Genomic DNA, 21,052 nt, shown 5'->3' with positions numbered 1-21,052 from the left:
TCTTTAACTGGAAATGGACTGTTGGGTTTCTCTGGGGATTGTGAGAAATATCTGCCATCTCTGTGCCAAACACACCAGACACTGGTGTTAAAGAAAACTTCTCCCTTCCTTTTATTTGATTCTGTAGTTACTCCAATAATCCACCGTGAATTGTCTCCAACCTCCACATCCCAGAAGTGTGTGCCAGAGTTAAAGCCCTCTGAACCCAGAACACAAGTGTATTTATCAAATCTCTCCGGATTATCAGGAACTGGTTGATGCATCTCACTGCGTCTCAAACTGGTCAGATCGTCAGACAGAATCAGATATGTATTTGCGGTGTTTGGGTCTAGAGTCACAGGAGCTTATGAGAGATACAAACAACATGTGCTTTTATTCTGATGCTTATTTAACCAGTGTGAGTGAACATGGTATTATTGATAAATACTATTGCTGACAAATGGTCAGACAGTTTCCTCTGATTTTAAACAGTGCTATTATGGATAGACTTGCTTTTCTAAATGTAATTCACTTTGTATTTACAGAGAGTGGGGCTTTTAGAGGTTCTATAGTCTGCTCATTGAGCCTGGGGTAGAAGAGGATACCCTCATAAAACTATTACTAAGCCATGTGAGTTGAATTGAAAACACTGTGTATGTTTACACTACTCGCTGCATCGAACAAGTTCCTGCATCTTCTTCCAGACTCTGAAGGTCAGGTTTCTCAGATGACCTGCCACATCAATCAAAGCTCCTGAAAGCATCTGTGGATCCTGCTGTGAACTCTGGGCTCTAAAATAACATCCACCAGTTAGAACTGCAATGAGTTTGAGATAACAATCAAAGACACAAGTGACACAACATCTAACTTACCTTTCTAGTGTGACATTAAATCTCTGGAAAATATAAAAAAAAACTATTTATCACCTAAATTATTAACATTTTAATATTTTGTCAAAAGACCTTATCAATACAAAGTGAGAGTTTGACCATGCTGGGCAATAAGCAAGTTGTTTTGTGCACAAGAACAAATATTCGGTTCTCACATGTAGAAATGAGGCATCACTGGTGTGAGGCATCATCTTCTCCTTTATGTCTTTTATTGTGTCTGACAGAGCTGAGATCTGTCTGTTCATCTCCTCGAGCTTCTCCTTCATCTTCTGACTCTTCTGCTCTTCGTCTTTCCTCAGTGCAGTGATTGAAGCTTCTTCTTCATCTCGCAGAAACTGATGAAGCTTCTTAAACTCCTTATTAATCTGCCACTCTGTGCCCTCAGCCTGAGTCTGAATATAAAAAATAAAGAGATTCACCTCTGCATTTTCATATAACAGATTACATATTTTCATGATAAATTCAGTGTTAAAAGTATTGATGATTTGACTCCTGATACTGACCTTGATGAGCTGGATTGTTTTATCACAGTCTCTTTTATTGTTTTCTATGTGTTTAAGCTTCTCTTCTAAAGACTTCAGTGCAGTTTTGAGCTGCTCCTTGAATTTAACAAAGTGTAACAGAACAGGTCATACATTTGCTTGTTGTTACATGTTCTTATTACTCTCTGACTCTCTGCAATAAATTATGCAGATCAATTCTGATTATTGTGTTTATCAATAGTTTATCAATGGTAATATCACTGTGATTTTATGTTACCCTAATATAAAGTGAACTGACCCCTTTTTCCAGTCATAGACAACTGATTGTTGAGCATGAACTACTTTCATTCTTATGCTGTTTATTTGACAAAATATAGTGAAATTATATTTGAAATTTTATATGAACCAAATAATGATATAATGAAAATGCAATACAAACTTCAGCCGTGATGGCTGGATATATTTTATTCTGCTGCCATCTACCAGCATCATAAGGTATTACAATGATACACTGGTCAAATAAACTAACAAACCTACATTTGCTCTAACTTGCCTCTTTTAACCAATTATGATTTCATTATTGTAGCAGACATGAGAAATGTGTCTTACCTTGTAAGATGACACAACTTCATTAATGGGGCGGAATCTGTGACTGAGATGTTTTTCTGAATCTCTGCACACAACACACACGGGCTGTTCTTCATCCAAGCAGAAGAGTTTGAGTTTCTCGATGTTTGAATATGTGTCCTAGGCAAACTGCAAACTAAACTGCAGTTTTCCTTCCGTCAGTTGACTACAGATGTAGTGACCAGATACCTGGCTCTCCGTAAAGCCACCTGCATTGCACCCTAACAGTAGCTGGTGTAGAAAAATAAATAAATTATCCTTGCTAAAATACACAGAGAAAGACAGTGGGGTAAAACAAAGGTAAACACTGGTAAACAAAAGGGGTTGTTTGGGATCTCTGGAGACTGTGAGAAATATTCATCATCTTTGCACCAAACACACCAGACATTAGTGTTAAAGAAAACTTCTCCTTTCCTTTTATTTGATTCTGTGGTTACGCCAATAATTCAACATGAATTGTCTCCAACCTCCATATCCCAGATCATCTTTTTCATTTATTTTAACATTAATTTACAGTGCAGGTTGTACCAGTGAGCCCTGTTTGAAATTGTTTAATTTGTATGTTTGTTCTATTTATTTATTTGTGCTATTTACACAATGTTTAACTTTTTTTTCAAGATTGTAGGTGTCCAGGAACAGAAACCGAATAATCAAATGTAAAATAGCGCTGCACAGTCTTCACTGTAAAAATTAAATATACAGTCAAACCAAAATTTGTTCAGACACTTTCAATATCTCACATTATTACAGTTTATTTGATATAGATTAGAAAATGGTAATAAAATATGACGAACTCAGAGTTAAATCTTGATAATGTCAGATAACTTTGATAGAAAGGTATGAAATGCATTACTATCAACTAAAAATTCCGACAACTGTTAGTATGGCAATATTTACACAACTATCAATACTTTATTGGCCAATTACCAAGCGATGCTTAATTTTGATCAGTCAGTGGTGTAAAAAGGTCGCAATTTAGCAATTAAAGAAAAAACACTTAAGCAAAACATGGTCAGGTCAAAGTGTCTAAATTTTTGGTCCCAATTTTTTAAATCAGTTTTACTGGCAGTCCACTGTATGAAGGTATAATTTTGGGTATAATGTCACAGTTTACTTCATTTTGCTATACTCACTTACCTAAATGAACTAGTGTCCTGCACCCACTAGTAAAAAAAATATAAAAAATTATATCTGGTGTCTAAATAATTTTTGGTTTGACTGTGGATTAATTTTTGTTAAAACTACAAAGTAATTTAGTCAAGAGCAGTGAGTGATTTTCTTACTTTAATTTTATAATCGTCACCACCTTTCACCCCACTAGCGACAGGCCTGGTCAGAAATGCAGTGAGCAATCAAAGACACAAATGACACAACGTTAAGATTACATTGTGGCTTTAAAATGCTAACGATCAATATTTCCATTAATTGTGCAATTAATTGTGTTAAAGAAACTTCTCAACTTTAAAATAAGACAGTAAAACTACTTCAATACAGCATTGTACAGTAAAAGGTGTTGAACTTGAAGTGATCCAAATACTATAACCAGTTAACACATGTAAATTTGATGATAAATAGAAGTATTTTTATTTATGTCTCTTGAAAGCCCTTATTGGAGCAGCTCACAACATTGCCAAAAACAAAGTCTCCAAAATTTATCTTGGTTTGCCAGCTATTTGGTCTCCTCAAGGATGTTTTTTTTTTTTTTCTTCATGCCAACAGGAACCTGTAAATACGAACAGAACCTGGTATACAGAAGTCCTAGTTTTCCCTTCTGTGAAGGTTCGTGTTCATCCAAATGACCATAGTAGATGATGCAGTATTTAGTGCTCTTTAACCCAAATTCAGGCCACATTTCAAAAGGTTTCCAATCAGGCCCCAACGAGGATTGAACTCATGACCCCTGGTTTACAAGACCAGTGCTCTAACCACTGAGACTATAAGACTTGGCAGACAGCCTAAGATACACTATATGGACAAAAATATTAGGACTCCTGACCACTGTGTATTGGAGTTGGTCCCCCTTATGCAGCAACACAAATCTTCTGTGAAGGCTTTCTATAGGATCTTGCCCATTCATCCAGTAGAGCATTTGTGAAGTCAGGTACTGATGTTGAACAAGAAGGGCTGGATTGCAATCTCTGTTCCAGTTCATCCCAAAGGTGTTCATTTGGGTTGAATGCAGGTCTCTGTATGGGCCAGTCAGAATCTTTCACACCAAACTCAACTAACCATGTCTGTATGAGCCTTGCTTTTTGCACTGAGGCACAGTCATGTAGGAATTTAAAAAAAACTGTTCCCACAAAGTTGGAAGCATAGCATTATCCAAAATGTCTTGGTATGGTGAAGCATTAAGTTTCCCTTCATTAGAAAGTAAGGCGCCAACCCCTGAAAAACAATCCCATACCATTATCCCTCCACCACCAAACTTTGAAATTGGCACAATGCAGTCAGGCATGTAATATTCTCCTGGAATCTGCCAAACTCAGACTTGCCCATCAGACTGCCAAACAGAGAAGCATGATTCGTCACAGCTCCAGAGTCCAGAGGCGCTGTGCTTCAAACCACTCCATCCGAGGCTTGGCACTGTACTTGCTGATGTTAGGCTTGCATCCAGCTTCTCTTTCATCTTCTGACTCTTCTGCTCTTCCTCTTTCCTCAGTGCAGTGATTGAAGCTTCTTCTTCATCTCGCAGAAACTGAAGAAGCTTCTTAAACTCCTCTTTAATCTGCAGCACTGTGAGCTCAGTCTGAGTCTGAAAAAAAAAAAAGTAATATTGTGAAAAACTATTACAAATAATAATAATAAAAAAAAAATGCTTTCTATTTTAATGTACTATAAAATATAATTTATTCCTGTGATGGTAAAGCTGAATTTTCATCAGTCATTATTACAGTCTTCAGTGTCATGTGATCCTTCAGAAATCATTCTAATATGCTGATTTATTAGCAATGTTTGATTATTATCTATGTTGTGTTTGCTTAATATTTTATGGAACCTCTTATCCTTTTTTCCCAGTATTTTTAGAGCAGCATTTATTTAAAATTACAATCTTTTGTAACAATATGTCTTTACCATCATTTCTCATCAATATAACATTTTGTTGTTGAATAATAACATTAAATCAGCCTACTGACCCCAAAATGCATACTGACCCCCAAATTTGAAATGGTAGTCTATATAGTTACAAAAGATTTATTTTTTGAAATTATATACTATATAATAATTTATATAAAAACTGAACAGATCAGGTGTGTTGAACTTGTTGAGTATTTGATCACTACCAATAAATACTCACCTTGATGTGCAGAACTTCATCACACTCTTCATTTTCAGTCTTCTCTTGTGAAGATTTAAGTGCTCTGCTGAGCTGATCCTAAAATTTAAGATTAAAATCTGTTAAATTTAAACATGACATTTGTCTGTTTCTATAGAGTGACCTCAAAAAGTACTTCCAATCAAAACATTGAACAAAATAAGGTTTTGTTAGTGGACAGAACATGACAAAATATTGCTGTTAAAAATGAAGCCAAACTAGGAGACTTTCTGGTTGTCAAATTTTGTAGTTCATGTTTATAGTTTACACCTGTTGTATATGAACTTGAGGGGAACTGACTATACAGACTATCCTTGAGAAATGACCAACTGCTAAAAATAATCGAAAAAATGACTTGAATGTCCAAATATTTTCGAGGCCACTGGAAGTAGTCTGAGCAAATTTAAACATTGGCCTGTTGTAAACATACATATTATTACAGTATTTCTATGATTGTAGTGAGTTGTAATGCCCCTTAGCTTGTATGATGAAACTATTTCACTGATGGGGCAGAATTGGTGATTGGCATGCTTTTCTGAATCTTTGCACACTAAACAAACAGGCTGTTTATCCTCCAGACAGAAGAGTTTGAGGGGGAAGATTTCACAGCACGCGGGACAAGACAGATCTTCCACAGATAGTAAATCCTTTCTTACACTTTACTTTCAATTTTTGAAGTGAGACTTCAAGTAAACAGCCATTATAATCAGCAGAAGCGTTTTCTTCTCGTCAATGACTTTTTTTATTTTTAATTTATTATTGTTGTTATTATTTTTTTGTGCGGTAGATAATGGCACAACAGAGGAAAACAAGAATCACTTCCTGGTAGGAAGAGGGTGGAGTTTCTGATGGTGTAGACTGGATTTACAGCGCTGTGAAAAGTATTTGCCTGATTTCAGAAATAAAAACAAAATCTAACACAAACCAAAGACAACCTGAGTAAACACAAAATATAGTTCTTAAATGATAATGTTACTTATCGAGGCAAAAAAGTTATCCAATATCAAATTACCCTTTGTGAAAATGTATTTGTTCTATGAAACAGCATTTGTAATGGGGATGAAACAACACTTGGCACATTGTAGTAGCTTCTAATTCATAGATTCTTTTTATTTTGCTGCAATCTACCAGCATCACAAGGTATTACAGTGGCACATTAAGAAAAACAGAAAAACAGCATTGTAGAGTTACAGGACAGTATGCAATAAATAGAAATAGGTTTCAGACCCTCTAGAGAAATAATAATTTCATTAATTATTTAATAATTTGTTTCTTCTGAAAGCCCCTGGTTGGAGCAGCTCACAATGTTGTAAATAAATGTTCTGGTTTTATTGCATTGATGTTGATCTGTCTGATATTTGGTATCTTCAAGGATGACTGTATTTCCCACGCCAACAAGAGCCTTTATGGAAGAATAGGTCCTGCATGTCCCAGTTTTCCTTCTTCTATGAAGGTTCATGTTCATCCAAATGACCATAGTATCTCATGTAGTATTTTGTCCTCCGCAACCCAAATTCAGGGTCAATTTCAGAATCGGTCACTTTTCAAAAGATGACTAATCAGGCCCCAGCGAGAATTGAACTCGCGACCCCTGGTTTACAAGACCAGTGCTCTAACCACTGAGCTATGGAGCCTCACTCATTTAAGTGACATAAAGAGCTCACTGTGAGCTAGCATAACAAAGACACACCTATAGGACTTGGCAGACAGCCTGAGATATCTTAACAGATTCATCAATGGTTTGAGGAAAAGGTCAAAGCTTAGGGTGTGAATCTCTTGGGGAAGTGGCTTGAGTAGTTGGTGGGGCCTTTTAATAGTTGTAATACGGAATCCCTGCACATTAATGCATATTCTTACTTATCAGAAAACACAAATATCAGTCAACACTCTTTTATGCTGTGTTAGTCTGACATGATCAGACTAAACAACAGTCTGGCCACTTTCAGTATTACAGTCAGAATGAAAGACTTGAGAGTGCAAAAGAATCAGATTCATATGTCTGTAATAAGTTCATTTAGGAGTTAAAGACTAAAGGTCAGACGCAAACAAATGAGAATTGATTGCAGCTGCTTAAATGTTTCATATAAAGAAGACTTGGCACCATCATTCCTTATTCTTACAACAGCATTTAAAACATACCACATTTCGGTTAGTTTGCAAAATGGAAATAAAATAAAAACTGTACTGAGAAAAATAGATACCGATTGAACATTTCATTTTAAATATTAATAAAACATGTTAAAACATATTTTTTATTTTTTTATGCTTTCAATCACACATCAATCAGAAATAAGGAGTAAATAATAAACATCATTTCAGTAAACATTTATCAACCTATTTCTGCACCACTATTAGGCATTTTACTCTGATTATTGTTTTTTATTTATATATTTGATTCTATCTTTAATACATTTGGTTCAGTGGCTCAGTGGTAGAGCATTGTGTTAGCAGTGCAAAAAGGTTGTGGGTTCAATTCCCAGAGAACACACATACTGCTTAAAAAAAGTATATCCTGAATGCACTGTAAGTTGCTTTGGACAAAGGTGTTTAGTAAATGTGTAGTCTCCTTTTGCTAGCATGTAAAACTCTGTCATGTGTAACTCTGTTGTTACAACCACTTGTAATATCTTTAGAGTGGATTGATAAAAACTATAAAACAATGGGAAGACTCACTCTGTGTGACTCTCTCCTCTGTCCCAGTCCAGTTCCAGTCTCACCCTCTGAAGCTTTTCTTTAACTGGAAAGGTGCTGTTGGGTTTCTCTGGGGATTGTAAGAAATATTTATATATATATATATATATATATATATATATATATATATATATTATATATATATATATATATATATATATATATATATATATATATATATCTTCATACCACATGCACCAGACATTGGTGTAAAAGAAAGCTGTTCCCTTCCTTTGGATTGACTCTGTGGTTACACCAATAATTCAATATGAATTGACTCCAACTTCCACATCCCAGAAGTGTGTACCTGAGTTAAAGCCCTGTGAACCCAGAACACAGGCATATGGGTAAAACCTCTCTGGATTATCAGGAACTGATTGTTGTGTCTCAGAATGGTCAGATCATCAGACAGAATCAGATGTGTATTTGCAGTGTTTGGGTCCAGAGTCACAAGAGCTGATAAGAGACACAAACAACAGGGTTACTCCATAGAACAATCTCTGTATAGGGCCGCATGTGTCTTAGTATACTCATTGGGCCGCTGTCTATGTATTCACTTAGACTCATAAAAATTCTTTATTGGCATCAATGGTTCCACAAAGAACCTTTAACATCTATGGAATTCCAATGCACAGAAGTTTCTTTATAGTGTTTCTTAGGATTATCACTCAAAGGTTCATCGGGGAACCCAGAATGGCTCTTCTGTGTCATTGCTGCAGAAGCCTTTATTTGTATGATCTGAGATCACTGTTTCAGTGATCATTGTTTTCACTCACTGTTTTGAATAAGTTTCTGCATCTTCTTACAGACTCTGAAGGTCAGGTTTCTCAGATGATCGGCCTCCTGAAAGCATCTGTGGATCCTGCTGTGAACTTTGGGCTCTAGAATAACATCCACCAGTTTGAAATGCAATGAGTTTGAGTTTACAATAAAAAACAACACAGCTCACTTACAGTACCTTTCCATGATGACATTTAAGCTCTGGAAAATACATAAGTAGGTGCTTTATTATTCTGATGTTAATTTGACACAAGTGTTTCAATATAAACACTTGTTGGTATCAGGGATGGTCATTGTTGTATTGTTTTTGGTTGGACCCTCTTTAGTTATGTATCTTTATTATTAATCTTTATTTTTTAATTTCAGAGTTTAATAGTTCCAGCCAACTCTAATATATATATATATATATATATATATATATATATATATATATATATATATATATATATATATATAAAGATCTGTCTGTTCATGTGCTCAAGTTTCTCCTTCATAATCTGACTCATCTGCTCTTCCACCTTCTGTGCAGTGATTGTAGCTTTTTCTTTAGTTTGCAGTAAATGATTAAGCTTATTAAATTTTTCCCTAATCTGCCACTCACTGAGCTGAGACTGAGTCGGAGCATAAAACAAACAATAGAAAAATCTATATCTACACTCTTAAAATGGATTTGTTAAAAACAACACAACCTGAGTTTTTTCTTAACGCACCTCTGTGTCTAGTTAAGGACAATCCCCTTGTGTGTTTATATGTGTTATAGTTACACAATTTGTGTCAATTATGTACACAAAATAACACAAACCGTGTTCAAATAGTCAACACAAAAATGTTAAAAATGAACAGATACTTTTTGAGAGTGTACACAGTAGATACTTTTGTCTATGATAATGATGCAAATCATTCAATATTTCATATTGTCTCCCGACGTGATCTGATGAACTTTATCACATTCTGCTTTAATTTCTTTTGTGTATTCCAGTTTCTCTTGTAAGGTCTTCATCACTGTTTTGAGCTTTTCCAAGAATAAGCGACGTGGAAATGTGTAAAATTCCTGTTAACAGGATAATTTAGAGTCTTCTGTTTGTGTGTAGTTTTATATATGTGTGTGAGTGTCACAAAGGACCAGTCTATACATGATGTACATACATATCTTATATTTATTGTATATTGTTTATAAAACATATTGGTAATGCTTATAGAAAGATATTATTCTAAGATTATGAAATTAATAATACACCTACCTTGAAAATGAAACAGCTCCGCTGATGGGGCGGAATCTGTGACTGAGATGTTTTTCTGACTCTCTGCACACAACACACACGGGCTGTTCTTCATCCAAGCAGAAGAGTTTGAGTTTCTCGTTGTGGAGACTGCAGACCTCCTCAAACCCTGGATCACTTTCTGCTGTGAATGACTCACATAAGTTCTTTAACACCAGATTACACGGAGGTTCATCTCTTGAGGACCTTCTCCAGCAGACAGGACACTGACGGACTTTCTTGGTTTTCTAGAACTGCTGAAGACACTCTTTACAGATATTTTGACTACATGACAGAAGAACAGCAATCTTCCACAGATGCCTGTATGATTCCTGTATGTCTGCCCTGTGTTTGTACTTTCTTCTACACTGGAAGCATTTTAGTAGTTAGAATTTCCATGTGTATAACATACACATATTCACATAAATCAAAAAATAAAAAATAAAATAATTAAAATTATGTACTTTTTGTGTGTTAGTAGCTGCTGTATGGAATGCCAAATTTGCCAAAATAATAAACAGATGCATAGATAAATATACAAAGAAATACTATAAATAAATAAACAAATAAAGAGTATTTATACTTATATTTCCTTATTTATGTATAACTGTAATTTTTCCACTTTTTTATATGTATTACTAAATAAATATAACATTCCAAAGAAATGTTGAAATAAATAAATGTGAAAATAAATAAACGTGGGAAATAAGAAAATATAAGTAGAACTTTTTTTTTTTAATTATTTATGCATTTCTTCGTAGATTTGTATGTTTGTTTGTTTTAATATAGTTCTTGTACATTTATTTAACGTATTCATGTATTTAATTATGTTATTTATTTAATTATTTATTTATTTTTTTGGCAACTTTGGTATGCCATATAATTATACCGACCGGAAAAGGAAAGGTTAAGCGGAGCTACTCCTCTGATGACGTAGCAGCTATGTAAGCGAACCAATCATCTTGTCCGGTGGGAGTGGAGGGGAACTAGGCTCGCAGGATGCGGGCGGGGTGAGTGCATATGAACTAATGTAGCCTGATCAAACATCGACCACAAATTCATTTACCCGCTAATATCCTCAGGTAAGAATATTTATCTTTTTTTTTTTTTGGCTGTAATGAATTGCGCGTGCAGTTTGTGCGACGTTAGTGTGCAATGATACAGCGTATTTTAGATGCATTAGCGTTTGATATTTGTCCACGGTACAGTCACGCAGTAAAGCAGGGGTTTGGAATGTGTGCTATCTGAATCACTTTTTTTTCCTCTTGAAATACTGGGACATTTATCCGATTGCGTTTCTCTGCTATGATATCTACTAAATTAAGTTGCCAAGCCCAAATGTAAACAATATGGCAACTTAGTAGCGAGTATCGGATGATGTGAACGGGGCTAAGTTAGCACTCCACTGAGCCTTTTCCCTTTTTTGCAACTGTCGTTCTATTGTGAAAATTTAAAATCGTTCTTACAACTGATATAGTGGTTATTTAGTGGTAGCTCCATGACAGATGATAACAGATGCCAAAAGACAGTTTGGGTTGGGCAAAGATAATCACTGACAGAAATTCCTTTAAAAATGAGACTGACCTGAAGGGCAGGGAATAATTGCAATGTACACGGGGTTGCAGCAGTTTTGCTTTATGTAATGGGTAAATGCTACAGGGGACAGTAATAGGCCAGTGGGACAATCAAGAATGTGGCAGCATGGGACTATAAATAGCCTCGGGACACTCTCCCATCCTGAACGGAATGGCTTTTCCATGCCTTGACCTTATCCTTGTAGTAATCTTCTGATGATTTAAAATGTATAACCTACAGTCATTTAAAGTTATTTCAAGATTTAAGAATATGATAATCAAGGTGTCAAAATTGTAAACCTGACTACTGATTTATTGTATAGCTCTGTTTGAAATCTAGACAACTGTGAAAAGTTAGTTTTGTTTAATCTTTCTAATTGAGCTATGGTTTTCCTGCAGGTCCTTTGAGGGTATATCATGGCTGCTACCTCCCATGTGTTCAGGGTCATCCGTGGCAGGAGGTGTGGTCGGATACTGGTGCCACCCATAACATGCCAAAACTGCAGCCGTCCTCCTCATCCATGCATCTATGCAACTCGGCCACACAGCTTTGAACAAAGATGGCAGCACCAGGTGCGGGGATACAGGACAACACCCGCATGGCACACCTACTACTTGACCCCACCTCAGGTGAACAGCATTCTAAAAGCTAACGAGTACAGCTTCAAAGTTCCTGAGTTTGATGGAAAGAACCTCAGTTCGGTCATGGGCTTTGACAGCAACCAGCTCCCGGCAAATGCACCAATTGAGGATCGCCGAAGTGCAGCAACTTGCTTACAGACCCGTGGCATGATTTATGCCGTATTTGATGGCCATGCAGGCTGCGCATGTGCTCAGGCACTCACGGAGCGCCTCTTCTATTACATTGCCGTCTCATTACTGCCACACGAGACGCTGATAGAGCTGGAGAATGCAGTGGAGAGTGGAAGACCTCTTCACCCAATATTGCAGTGGCACAAGCATCCCAACGACTACTTCAGCAAGGAAGCTTCGCGGCTGTACTTCTCCAGTTTGCGCACGTACTGGCAGGAACTGCTGGATCTGAGCGTTCCTGGGGAGCAACCGGATGTTGCTGAAGCTCTTGTGAGTGCCTTTAAAAGGTTGGACAATGACATATCCCTTGAAGCGCAGGTTGGCGACCCGAATGCGTTCTTGCACTACTTGGTGCTCCGTGTTGCATTCTCAGGTGCTACTGCATTAGTTGCACACATTGATGGTAATGAGCTGCACATTGCCAACACTGGAGATTGCCGTGCAGTCCTGGGCGTACAAGAACCTGATGGCTCTTTTTCAGCCCTCACGCTCACCAATGACCACAATGCACAGAATGAATCTGAGATGAAGCGTGTGCGGTCTGAGCACCCGCTTTCTGAGGCCAAGAGTGTGGTGAAGCAGGATCGACTGTTGGGGTTACTCATGCCATTTCGCGCCTTTGGAGATGTTAAATTCAAGTGGAGTATTGAACTACAGCACCGTGTTCTCGAGTCCGGACCGGACCAGCTCCATGAGAATGAGCACGCCAAGTTCATCCCACCCAACTATCACACACCACCCTACCTTACGGCAGAACCGGAGGTGACGCGACACCACCTTCGTCCACAGGATCGTTTCCTGGTGCTGGGCTCGGATGGGCTGTGGGAAACGCTACACAGGCAGGAGGTGGTGAGGATTGTGGGTGAACATCTCACTGGAGTGCACCAGCAGCAGCCAGTCAGTGTTGGCGGCTATAAGGTGACCCTGGGTCAGATGCAGGGATTGTTGCAGGAGAGGAAGGCTCGCATCTCCTCCACCTTCGAAGACCAGAATGCGGCTACGCACCTGATTCGGCATGCGGTGGGGAGTAATGAGTTTGGAATGGTGGACCATGAGAGGTTGTCAAAGATGTTAAGCTTGCCAGAGGAATTAGCCCGCATGTATAGGGATGATATCACAATCATTATAGTGCAGTTTAACCCACACGTCATAGGCGGACAGTAGAAGCGGACCCACTTTTTCTTTCACATGCTCTGTTACATACATCTCATCACACTGCATTATCAGTAATATCAGCACAGCAAAATATCTATAACGGTGGAATGTATTACTCTTGAGTGTATTTTTATGTTCATTTTTATTTTCACATATTCAAGGCAGCTACCCTTGAAAGGAATTCTAATATTCAGGAGGTGAGCAGTGTTTATTCCCAGTGTTATATGTGGAATTAAGCCAAACAGAAAAAATGAAGCTCACTGCAGACCTACTGTCACAATTAAACCGTCAAAATGCAACACAAAACCATAAATCAAGACTGGAAATGTACTAATGTGTTTATATAGTGCTTGTTGTTCCAAAATGTGCTTTTATGTTGTATGGTTTTAATTTTTGAATGAATGAAAACGGAAAGTAAAGCAAAGGTCATTTTTAAATGTTGAGTGAGTGTTAGAGAAAGAATAAGAATAGAAAGCAAAGTAGGTCCAGATTTGTACTTTTGAAATTGGAGTGCTCTTTAACTGGGATATGTCAAATAAGAAGTTATTTTAAAGGGACAGTACACTCAAAAATTACAATTATGTCGTTTACTCACATTCATGTAATTCCAAGCCTGTATAACTGTACAAGATATTTGAAAAATGTCCCAGTGACTGTAAGTCGGTGGACCCCATTCTTATTTTGGACCCCACTGGCTTTCATTACATGGACACAAACTGTTACTCATAATGCCTTTTTGTGTCCTGCAGGTTTCAGAATGGCATAAAGGTGAGTAAATGATGACAGGATTTTCATTTTTACGTTAAATATCCCTTTAATGTTTTATTTTGGTTCTAATGAACCAAATGAGTTGCTAATGTGTTTTTCAGAATTGATTTTCTTGCAAACTATTCTATTTTAGTACCATTTGTATTCTATCTTTACTTGACTGATAAGTTCTTCTTTTTGTACAGCATGCCTTTGTAGATAAAGTTTATCATGAAGCATGTCTTGGAGTTCAAGGGTCATCAAAATGTGGTTTGCACACATTATCTTCTCATTACTGTAAAAGTCCTGATAAAGAGGTCTGCCTTTTTTTTTTTTTTTTTTTTTTTTTTTTTTGTTGCCTGTATGTGGAATCAGAAGTTGAGCATTTGTTTGGTTGCAGTAACAAATGCTCAGAATCTCCATATTGTTCCTTAATTGACACTTTTAACGTGTAAAATGTAATTAAAGACATAACTGCTACTGCACACAAAAGATTCTCTGTTTCTTAAATATTATTCTTACCTCAGTACCTTCTGACAAAGATCTTTTATTTATAATGCTGCTGACCATTGCTGAAATCCCTGTTTTCTGATGTGTGGATGTGTGCTGAATTTCTCTGAAAGGTGAAGGAGAGGTATTTAATGACAAACCAGATATGCTTACACTTCTTAAAAGATGCAAACATACCTATATGATCACACTACAATGGGGAAATATGAACCTGAAGGATTGTTGATTGTTCCCAAAGTAATTCATTTGTTTTCTAAGTATTTTTCCAGGTGTCACAACATTTGTCAAGTGATTACCGGCCACAAGGTAGAGATTAGAATTTGAGATCAATGTCATTTTTTTTGGTCCGAGGGTTATTGAACAAGTTTAAAACCATAACTCTGTAATTGTGCTTTCTTGCCTATTTTCATTATGTTCTCATCTCTTGCACAAGAACGAAGCTGATTACAACATAAAATGTTTTGAATGATAGTCAATCAGCAAACAGTGTTATTAATGTAATACTGTAATAAACTTATAGGCTTGATGAAGTGTAAATACAGAGTGCTTTAGAAGTAAATGTATGCTTCAGCTTGTTACGTATGAAATGTTTAGTATATTTAACAATATTACTATTGCTGGTGCATGGGCATGACTTCTACAAATACTCTTACCTTTTGTATTTGATTTTAATAAAAATGTAACCAAGTAAGTATTGTCCAATTTTTGTATTTTGTTGAAATGAACACATGCAAAGTAAAGGTTTTTAAACTGAGCAATCAAGTCTAGCAGACCTAAACAGATCAAGGTGATACTTGTTGCCAGAAGCTGCATTTTATTCTAGTAATGCACATTTATTTGTAAGAATAACTGAATTTCATGTGTGTTTGGAATGCTGCCCAAACAGAGCAGTTGGGTCAGGGACAGGGGTCAAATCATCATGGTGTCAGATCACAGTCTCTGATTTGGCAAACTGTAAGTAGGTCAGTCTATCATAAGGCTCTGTCACGACATGGCAATTCCAAAACTTTAAATGTCAAGAGTTCAGTGCTGGTTCAGGACATGCATATCTGCAGTTTCAAGTTTAAAAGAACAGCATTTATTTGAAAGACATCTTTTGTAGAAATAGAAAGGTCTGTTTTAACTAATTAATGAAAGTGACAGTGAAGTGACATACAGCCGAGTATGGTGACCCATACTCAGAATTCGTGCTCTGCATTTAACCCATCCAAAGTGCACACACAGCAGTGAACACACACACACACCGTGAACACACACCCGGAGCAGTGGGCAGCCATTTATGCTGCGGCGCCCGGGGAACAGTTGGGGGTTCGGTGCCTTGCTCCAGGGCACCTCAGTCGTGCTATTGCCAGACCGAGACTCAAACCCACAACCTTAGGGTTAGGAGTCAAACTCTCTAACTATTAGGCCACGACTTCCCCGCAATGCAGCCTTAATGAATTATGAATTCAATAAAAAATTAAAAAATGATTTTAAACTTTTGTGTGTTGGTGTGTTAGTATGGTACTATATACGTTATTTTAGACTAGGCTTAAAATGCAATATTCTTCATCCACCAAGAGGCCCTTGGCCCCCCAAAAAACAGTAAACAATGGAGGAGGTGTGTTTTCATTTACAAAACTAATGAAGACATCCAAAAGGTTTGCAGACACAGCCTGGATTCTCGTAACATTAGAAATCGTGGGAATTAATTCAGTACAAAAGTAGTAAATAAAGAAACGAGGTTTTAATTGTGCTATTTGCTTATAAACCAATTCTCCACTTGGGGGCGCTAATCATCAACAAACGGAAAAGGCTTGTACGGCTATCGAAACTACTTAAAATATACACATGAAATACACTACAGCTTGAAAGACAGTCACACACTTATTAAATCTGTAACATAATTAATGTGGTGTATACTGCCTAAGGTGTGTGTTAATTATCTGTACATACTGTGAGGCGCCTGAGAGGATTGACTGATCTAAGTGGATAGTTGACCGATTGACGGTAAATAATGATCGTTGACGCAAATCTGTCTTGCTTATTTTACTGTATAAATATTGATTTTATCTGCAGCACAACAAACCAGAAACTGTATAAAGGACTTTAAACAAACTCCAATATGCCATGAAATGTTGACCTGAATCCAGCTCTGGGTTCATGCACGTCCTCACCTATAGGATGTTAAGGCTGCTCAAATAATCTATCTGATAGACTTTTTTTCTGGGTGTTATTTAATTTTTGCACCAAGTAGAGCTGTAACAGCAGCTTTTATATTATTTAATATTTATTAACTGTTTTTTTTTTTCAGGACAGTGGCCAGATTGACTGGAGTGAGAGTGATATTACTGTAAGCATGATGATTCATTCCCACACCAGACATCTTCCTACACTCAATAGCCAGAAAAACTCATCAGTTCCACTGACTCATTCTGTCAATCAGAACTGGTCATTTAAATTGGACATTTAGCTATTTAAAGGGATACTCCACCCCAAAATAAAAAAATGTGGCACTAATCACTTACCCCCATGTCGTTCAAAACCCGTAAAAGCTCAGTTCGTCATCGGAACACAATTTAAGATATTTTGGTTGAAAACCGGGAGGGCTGTGACTGTCCCATAGACTGGCAAGTAAATAACAGTGTCAAGGTCCATAAAAGGTATGAAAGTCATCATCAGAATACTCCATCTGCCATCAGACGTGCAATCTGGGTTATATGAAGCAACAGGATTACTTTTTGTAAGTGAAGAAAACAAAAATAACGACTTTATTCAACAATTCCTTTGTCAACGGTCTCCTCTGTGTCTCTCCACATCACAGTATGCTGCGTATATATGCTCTTCTATATCATCTGCGCCACAAGGATGCACTGTTTCTATGTGTATTTAGCTTTGAATTGAAAGGAAACAGAGCATCCTTGTGGCGCGGATGACAGAAGAGCATACGCAGCATACGGTATTATGACGACGACTTTCATACCTTTTGGACGTTGACACTGTTATTTACTTGGCAGTCTATGGGACAGTCACAGGCCTCCTGGTTTTCATCTAAAATATGTTAAATTGAGTTCCGAAGACGAACTGAGCTTTTATGGGTTTGGAACGACGTGGGGGTAAGTGATTGACAAAATTTTCATTTTGGGGTGGAGAATCCTTTTAAATGCACTGATATTTTCTACATAATAAATAAACAAACAGGCCTACATACTCTGGTCTTCTTTTGGATAAGTTATCACTTCATTGTAATAGTTCTAAGTTCAAAGATGCTTCCGCCATAATTAGTAGACTAAACGTTCAACTGATGATCATAATCCATATGCTAATCATTCTCTCTATTATTCTCTATAATTAATCTAATAGTTAAGTGTGGTTAAACTGATATAGCTGTTGGCATGTGGATAACTTTTTGATATTGTGAATGTTATCTCTACAACTGCTGGAAAACAGATCCCAGGTAAATGTTAGGGAGGATTTAGCAACTGCACATTTGATGTGTTATCTGTTATCTTTACAACACAAGACAGTTAAAGGATTAGATGAATCAAAAATGACCTCTGGCAGATATAGTAAGTAAGATAGTTTGGTTATATTTTGTTTTGTTGCTTTATCATTATAAGAGTTTAAACTGAAACTGTTTATTAAATAAATTCAAATTGGCAAGAATCTGCTTGTCTTTTCCATATTGTAAATTAAAGTTCGGCTCATGAAATAAATAAATAAATAAATAACAAAATAACATTCTTAGTGTCAGTAATATATATATATATATATATATATATATATATATATATATATATATATATATATATATATATATATATATATATATAATTTTTTTCTTCTTCCTGCATTGTTTTTTAGCTGTCTGTGAGCAGACGAAAATTTGATATCTCGTTAGTATCAATGCAATAAATACCTTTTATGTAATTAATGTTAAATATTCAATTTTAAATCATGTTTGCTCTTTGATTTGGATTTTTCAAAATCTTTTAAAAATTTGGTGATAATTTCCATGTTTAAATGATAAGTCGGACCCCACTGGAGATGACTTTTGGTAGTACTATTGTCATTCACACTAGTATTCAATTTCAGAAATTTGTTTAAAAAAGCAGTGCACTTGCTTTCATTAGTTTCTTTTTAGACTTATACTAGACTCCTTAGACTTACCTATTCTCTTGCAGAGACAAATATTTCATTAAAATATTCCGGGGCCTATAATTAATTTGATACCTCCATTAATTGCAGAGTGCCATAGATGGTTGTATTGCTCTAAGCAGATGAAGGAAACATGTGCTCTAGCTGCACATTAAGCGCTCCGTAAGCCTCTGGATGAACATGTGCGGATGGGGTGCTCTGTATTATTGGTGTGTTAGTGCTGGGCTACAGATGGACGAGTCAGTTGACACTGTTATGATTTTAATGTATTCTCAGTTTGGCTCTGCATCTCATAACAGTTTGTTTGGTTCACGTTTTGGCAGAGGGTCTAAACTGCCTAAAAGATGCATGCATGTGGTACAAGAAAAGGAATCAACTCTCATGTTCCTGTTTCTATGATTTTGGCTGTTACCATGACAACACACGTTGTGTGGGAGAGACAGATTCAAACGTTGAAGAATGATCAGATGGTTAGACAAAAAGACCAGGGGAACTAGACAGACATCTATCTAACTACCACTCACTCATTCATCCATCCCTCCATTTTTCAGTCACAGGCAAGGTCAAGAGAGGAGCAATGCTCATCTGTCAATCCATCTGATCAGCTTTTTCTCTGTTAGCTTGTGGAAAATCCAGTGAAGGAATAAATATCTTCTGAGTCTATAGTCTAGCTTGACAACAGCAAACCAAGTTGTGCTGTAAGCATGTAAAAGAAGTAGGCTAAGGTTCTATTAAACTGAATTGTGCTGTTTTTGTAAATTGAATGAATTGAATTTCACTGTCACTAACTATTTATCTTTAAGTACCTTTTGTGGACCCGTTGACTGTAATGTTACGTTACGTTGGTCACTGTGATTTTGCCAAGTAAGACATGTTCCTGGATCAGCATCTTTTTTTTTTTTTTTTGATCCTGGATCAACATTATTGTCCAAAAATATAGACCTAACCCTATCCCCACCCCTAAACCTAACCCTACCCATAATTTCTCCCTAAAATCAGAAGGAAATTATAGTCGAATAACAAGGGTGTAGAAGCACCCAACTCTGGTTGTTAGGCTAAAATTGACATTTCCTGTTAACTTATCCCTCAATTCTGATTGGTTGATTGGAATGTTGATCCAGGAACATTGCACTCGGTGAAATTACGTTTACCACGTTACATTATCCCGCTCATTAGAGGGCTACTCAACAAATAAATAAATACGTGGACTTTAAATATTGATTTGAGTTTAAAATAATTCATCTTACCTGTATATTATCTTAAATTGTCCCCTAAGCGAAAATAGCAGAATGTACTAAAATAACCTATAGCAACAAACCAAAGACCGCAAATAGCAATGATATTACAAGTTCCGCGAGGTCATTTTCACTACAGTCATTAACACATGGCGGCAGTTGCATTTGTATGAAACGATAAAGCTCGCAAGAGAAGCTTTTTATGAGTGACACGAAGGTTTAATTTATTATTAAAATATAATTTTCATGGACAATAGCAAATACTACTGAATGCCGTGAAGGGGGAAAAAAAGAAAAATGCAGCGAGTGATCAGAATCAAGTATTTCAGAGTCTCATTAAAATGTACATTTTGCCAACAAAATCCAGCTTCTGTCTCATATAATACCTGGACACGTGTTTATGGAAGAAGCTCTACATTTTAGAAATTTTTTGCCATGCTGAAGATTAAAAATAGCTATACTTTTTAATTTAATCCTAAATCTTATATATATATATATATATATATATATATATATATATATATTTACATTTTATCACACTTGTGTTTTCTCAGTTCCCTAAGTTGATAATGTAAATGCACAACTTTGCACTTTCAACTTATTGTCACCCCTGACATCAGAGTGCAAGAAAACAAGTAGCACTGTGTGTGTCTGACTCCAAAGATGGACACAGAACCCCCATCGGATGAGATCTGGCTAATATCAAATATAAGGTATAACCATGTTTTTTACTATTACCCCGTGACATGCTCCACAGACCCCCCAGCACATCTCAGTCAGTGCACTCTCCTCTTGTTTTTGTGTGTTTGTTATGGAACGTTGCTTAGAAACAGAAGAATATGAAAGTAATAGATCAGCAT

At 36.6% G+C, this 21,052-nt stretch overlaps 2 protein-coding genes and 2 non-coding genes across 5 annotated transcripts; 1 reads left to right on the top strand and 3 right to left on the bottom strand.

The window, feature by feature from the left end:
* Nucleotides 1-695: 695 nt before the first annotated feature.
* LOC122139923 (nuclear factor 7, brain-like) lies at nucleotides 696-7,435 on the bottom strand. Its single transcript, XM_042740281.1, has 7 exons — nucleotides 7,412-7,435; nucleotides 5,274-5,351; nucleotides 4,587-4,730; nucleotides 1,961-2,098; nucleotides 1,373-1,468; nucleotides 1,025-1,261; nucleotides 696-874 (listed from the first exon to the last, which is right to left on the bottom strand). The coding sequence occupies exons 1-7, from the start codon at nucleotides 7,433-7,435 to the stop codon at nucleotides 848-850; spliced, it is 744 nt and encodes a 247-aa protein (XP_042596215.1). The 3' UTR covers nucleotides 696-847.
* Nucleotides 3,849-3,922, bottom strand: trnat-ugu. The gene has a single exon. It is a non-coding gene; the product is annotated as a tRNA-Thr (tRNA).
* Nucleotides 6,853-6,925, bottom strand: trnat-ugu. The gene has a single exon. It is a non-coding gene; the product is annotated as a tRNA-Thr (tRNA).
* A 3,512-nt stretch (nucleotides 7,436-10,947) lies between the features above and the next one.
* Nucleotides 10,948-15,511, top strand: LOC109105981 (pyruvate dehydrogenase [acetyl-transferring]-phosphatase 1, mitochondrial-like). 2 transcript variants are annotated; one of them, XR_006156704.1, is made up of 3 exons: nucleotides 10,948-11,103; nucleotides 11,995-14,331; nucleotides 14,517-15,511. XR_006156704.1 is itself a non-coding variant. In XM_019119289.2 (2 exons), the coding sequence occupies exon 2, from the start codon at nucleotides 12,013-12,015 to the stop codon at nucleotides 13,570-13,572; it is 1,560 nt and encodes a 519-aa protein (XP_018974834.2). In that variant the 5' UTR covers nucleotides 10,948-11,103; nucleotides 11,995-12,012; the 3' UTR covers nucleotides 13,573-15,511. The 2 variants fall into 2 exon arrangements, 1 of the variants encoding a protein (XP_018974834.2); XM_019119289.2 differs by having other exon boundaries at nucleotides 11,995-15,511.
* The last annotated feature ends 5,541 nt before the right edge of the window (nucleotides 15,512-21,052 follow it).

This window comes from Cyprinus carpio, chromosome B16 (assembly GCF_018340385.1).
Source record: "Cyprinus carpio isolate SPL01 chromosome B16, ASM1834038v1, whole genome shotgun sequence".
In the NCBI taxonomy this organism is placed as follows: Eukaryota; Metazoa; Chordata; class Actinopteri; order Cypriniformes; family Cyprinidae; genus Cyprinus; species Cyprinus carpio.
This window is presented reverse-complemented; position numbering and strand designations above follow the sequence as displayed.

Excerpts from the sequence above, each read along its gene's own strand:
- LOC109105981 (XM_019119289.2), top strand. The coding sequence starts at position 12,013 with ATGGCTGCTACCTCCCATGTGTTCAGGGTCATCCGTGGCAGGAGGTGT.
- LOC122139923 (XM_042740281.1), bottom strand. The coding sequence starts at position 7,435 with ATGTGGTATGTTTTAAATGCTGTT. Across the intron at positions 5,352-7,411 it reads GGTATGTTTTAAATGCTGTT|GATCAGCTCAGCAGAGCACT; the intron begins GTAAGAATAAGG and ends CTTAAATTTTAG. Across the intron at positions 1,469-1,960 it reads AAGTTGTGTCATCTTACAAG|GAGCAGCTCAAAACTGCACT; the intron begins GTAAGACACATT and ends GTTAAATTCAAG.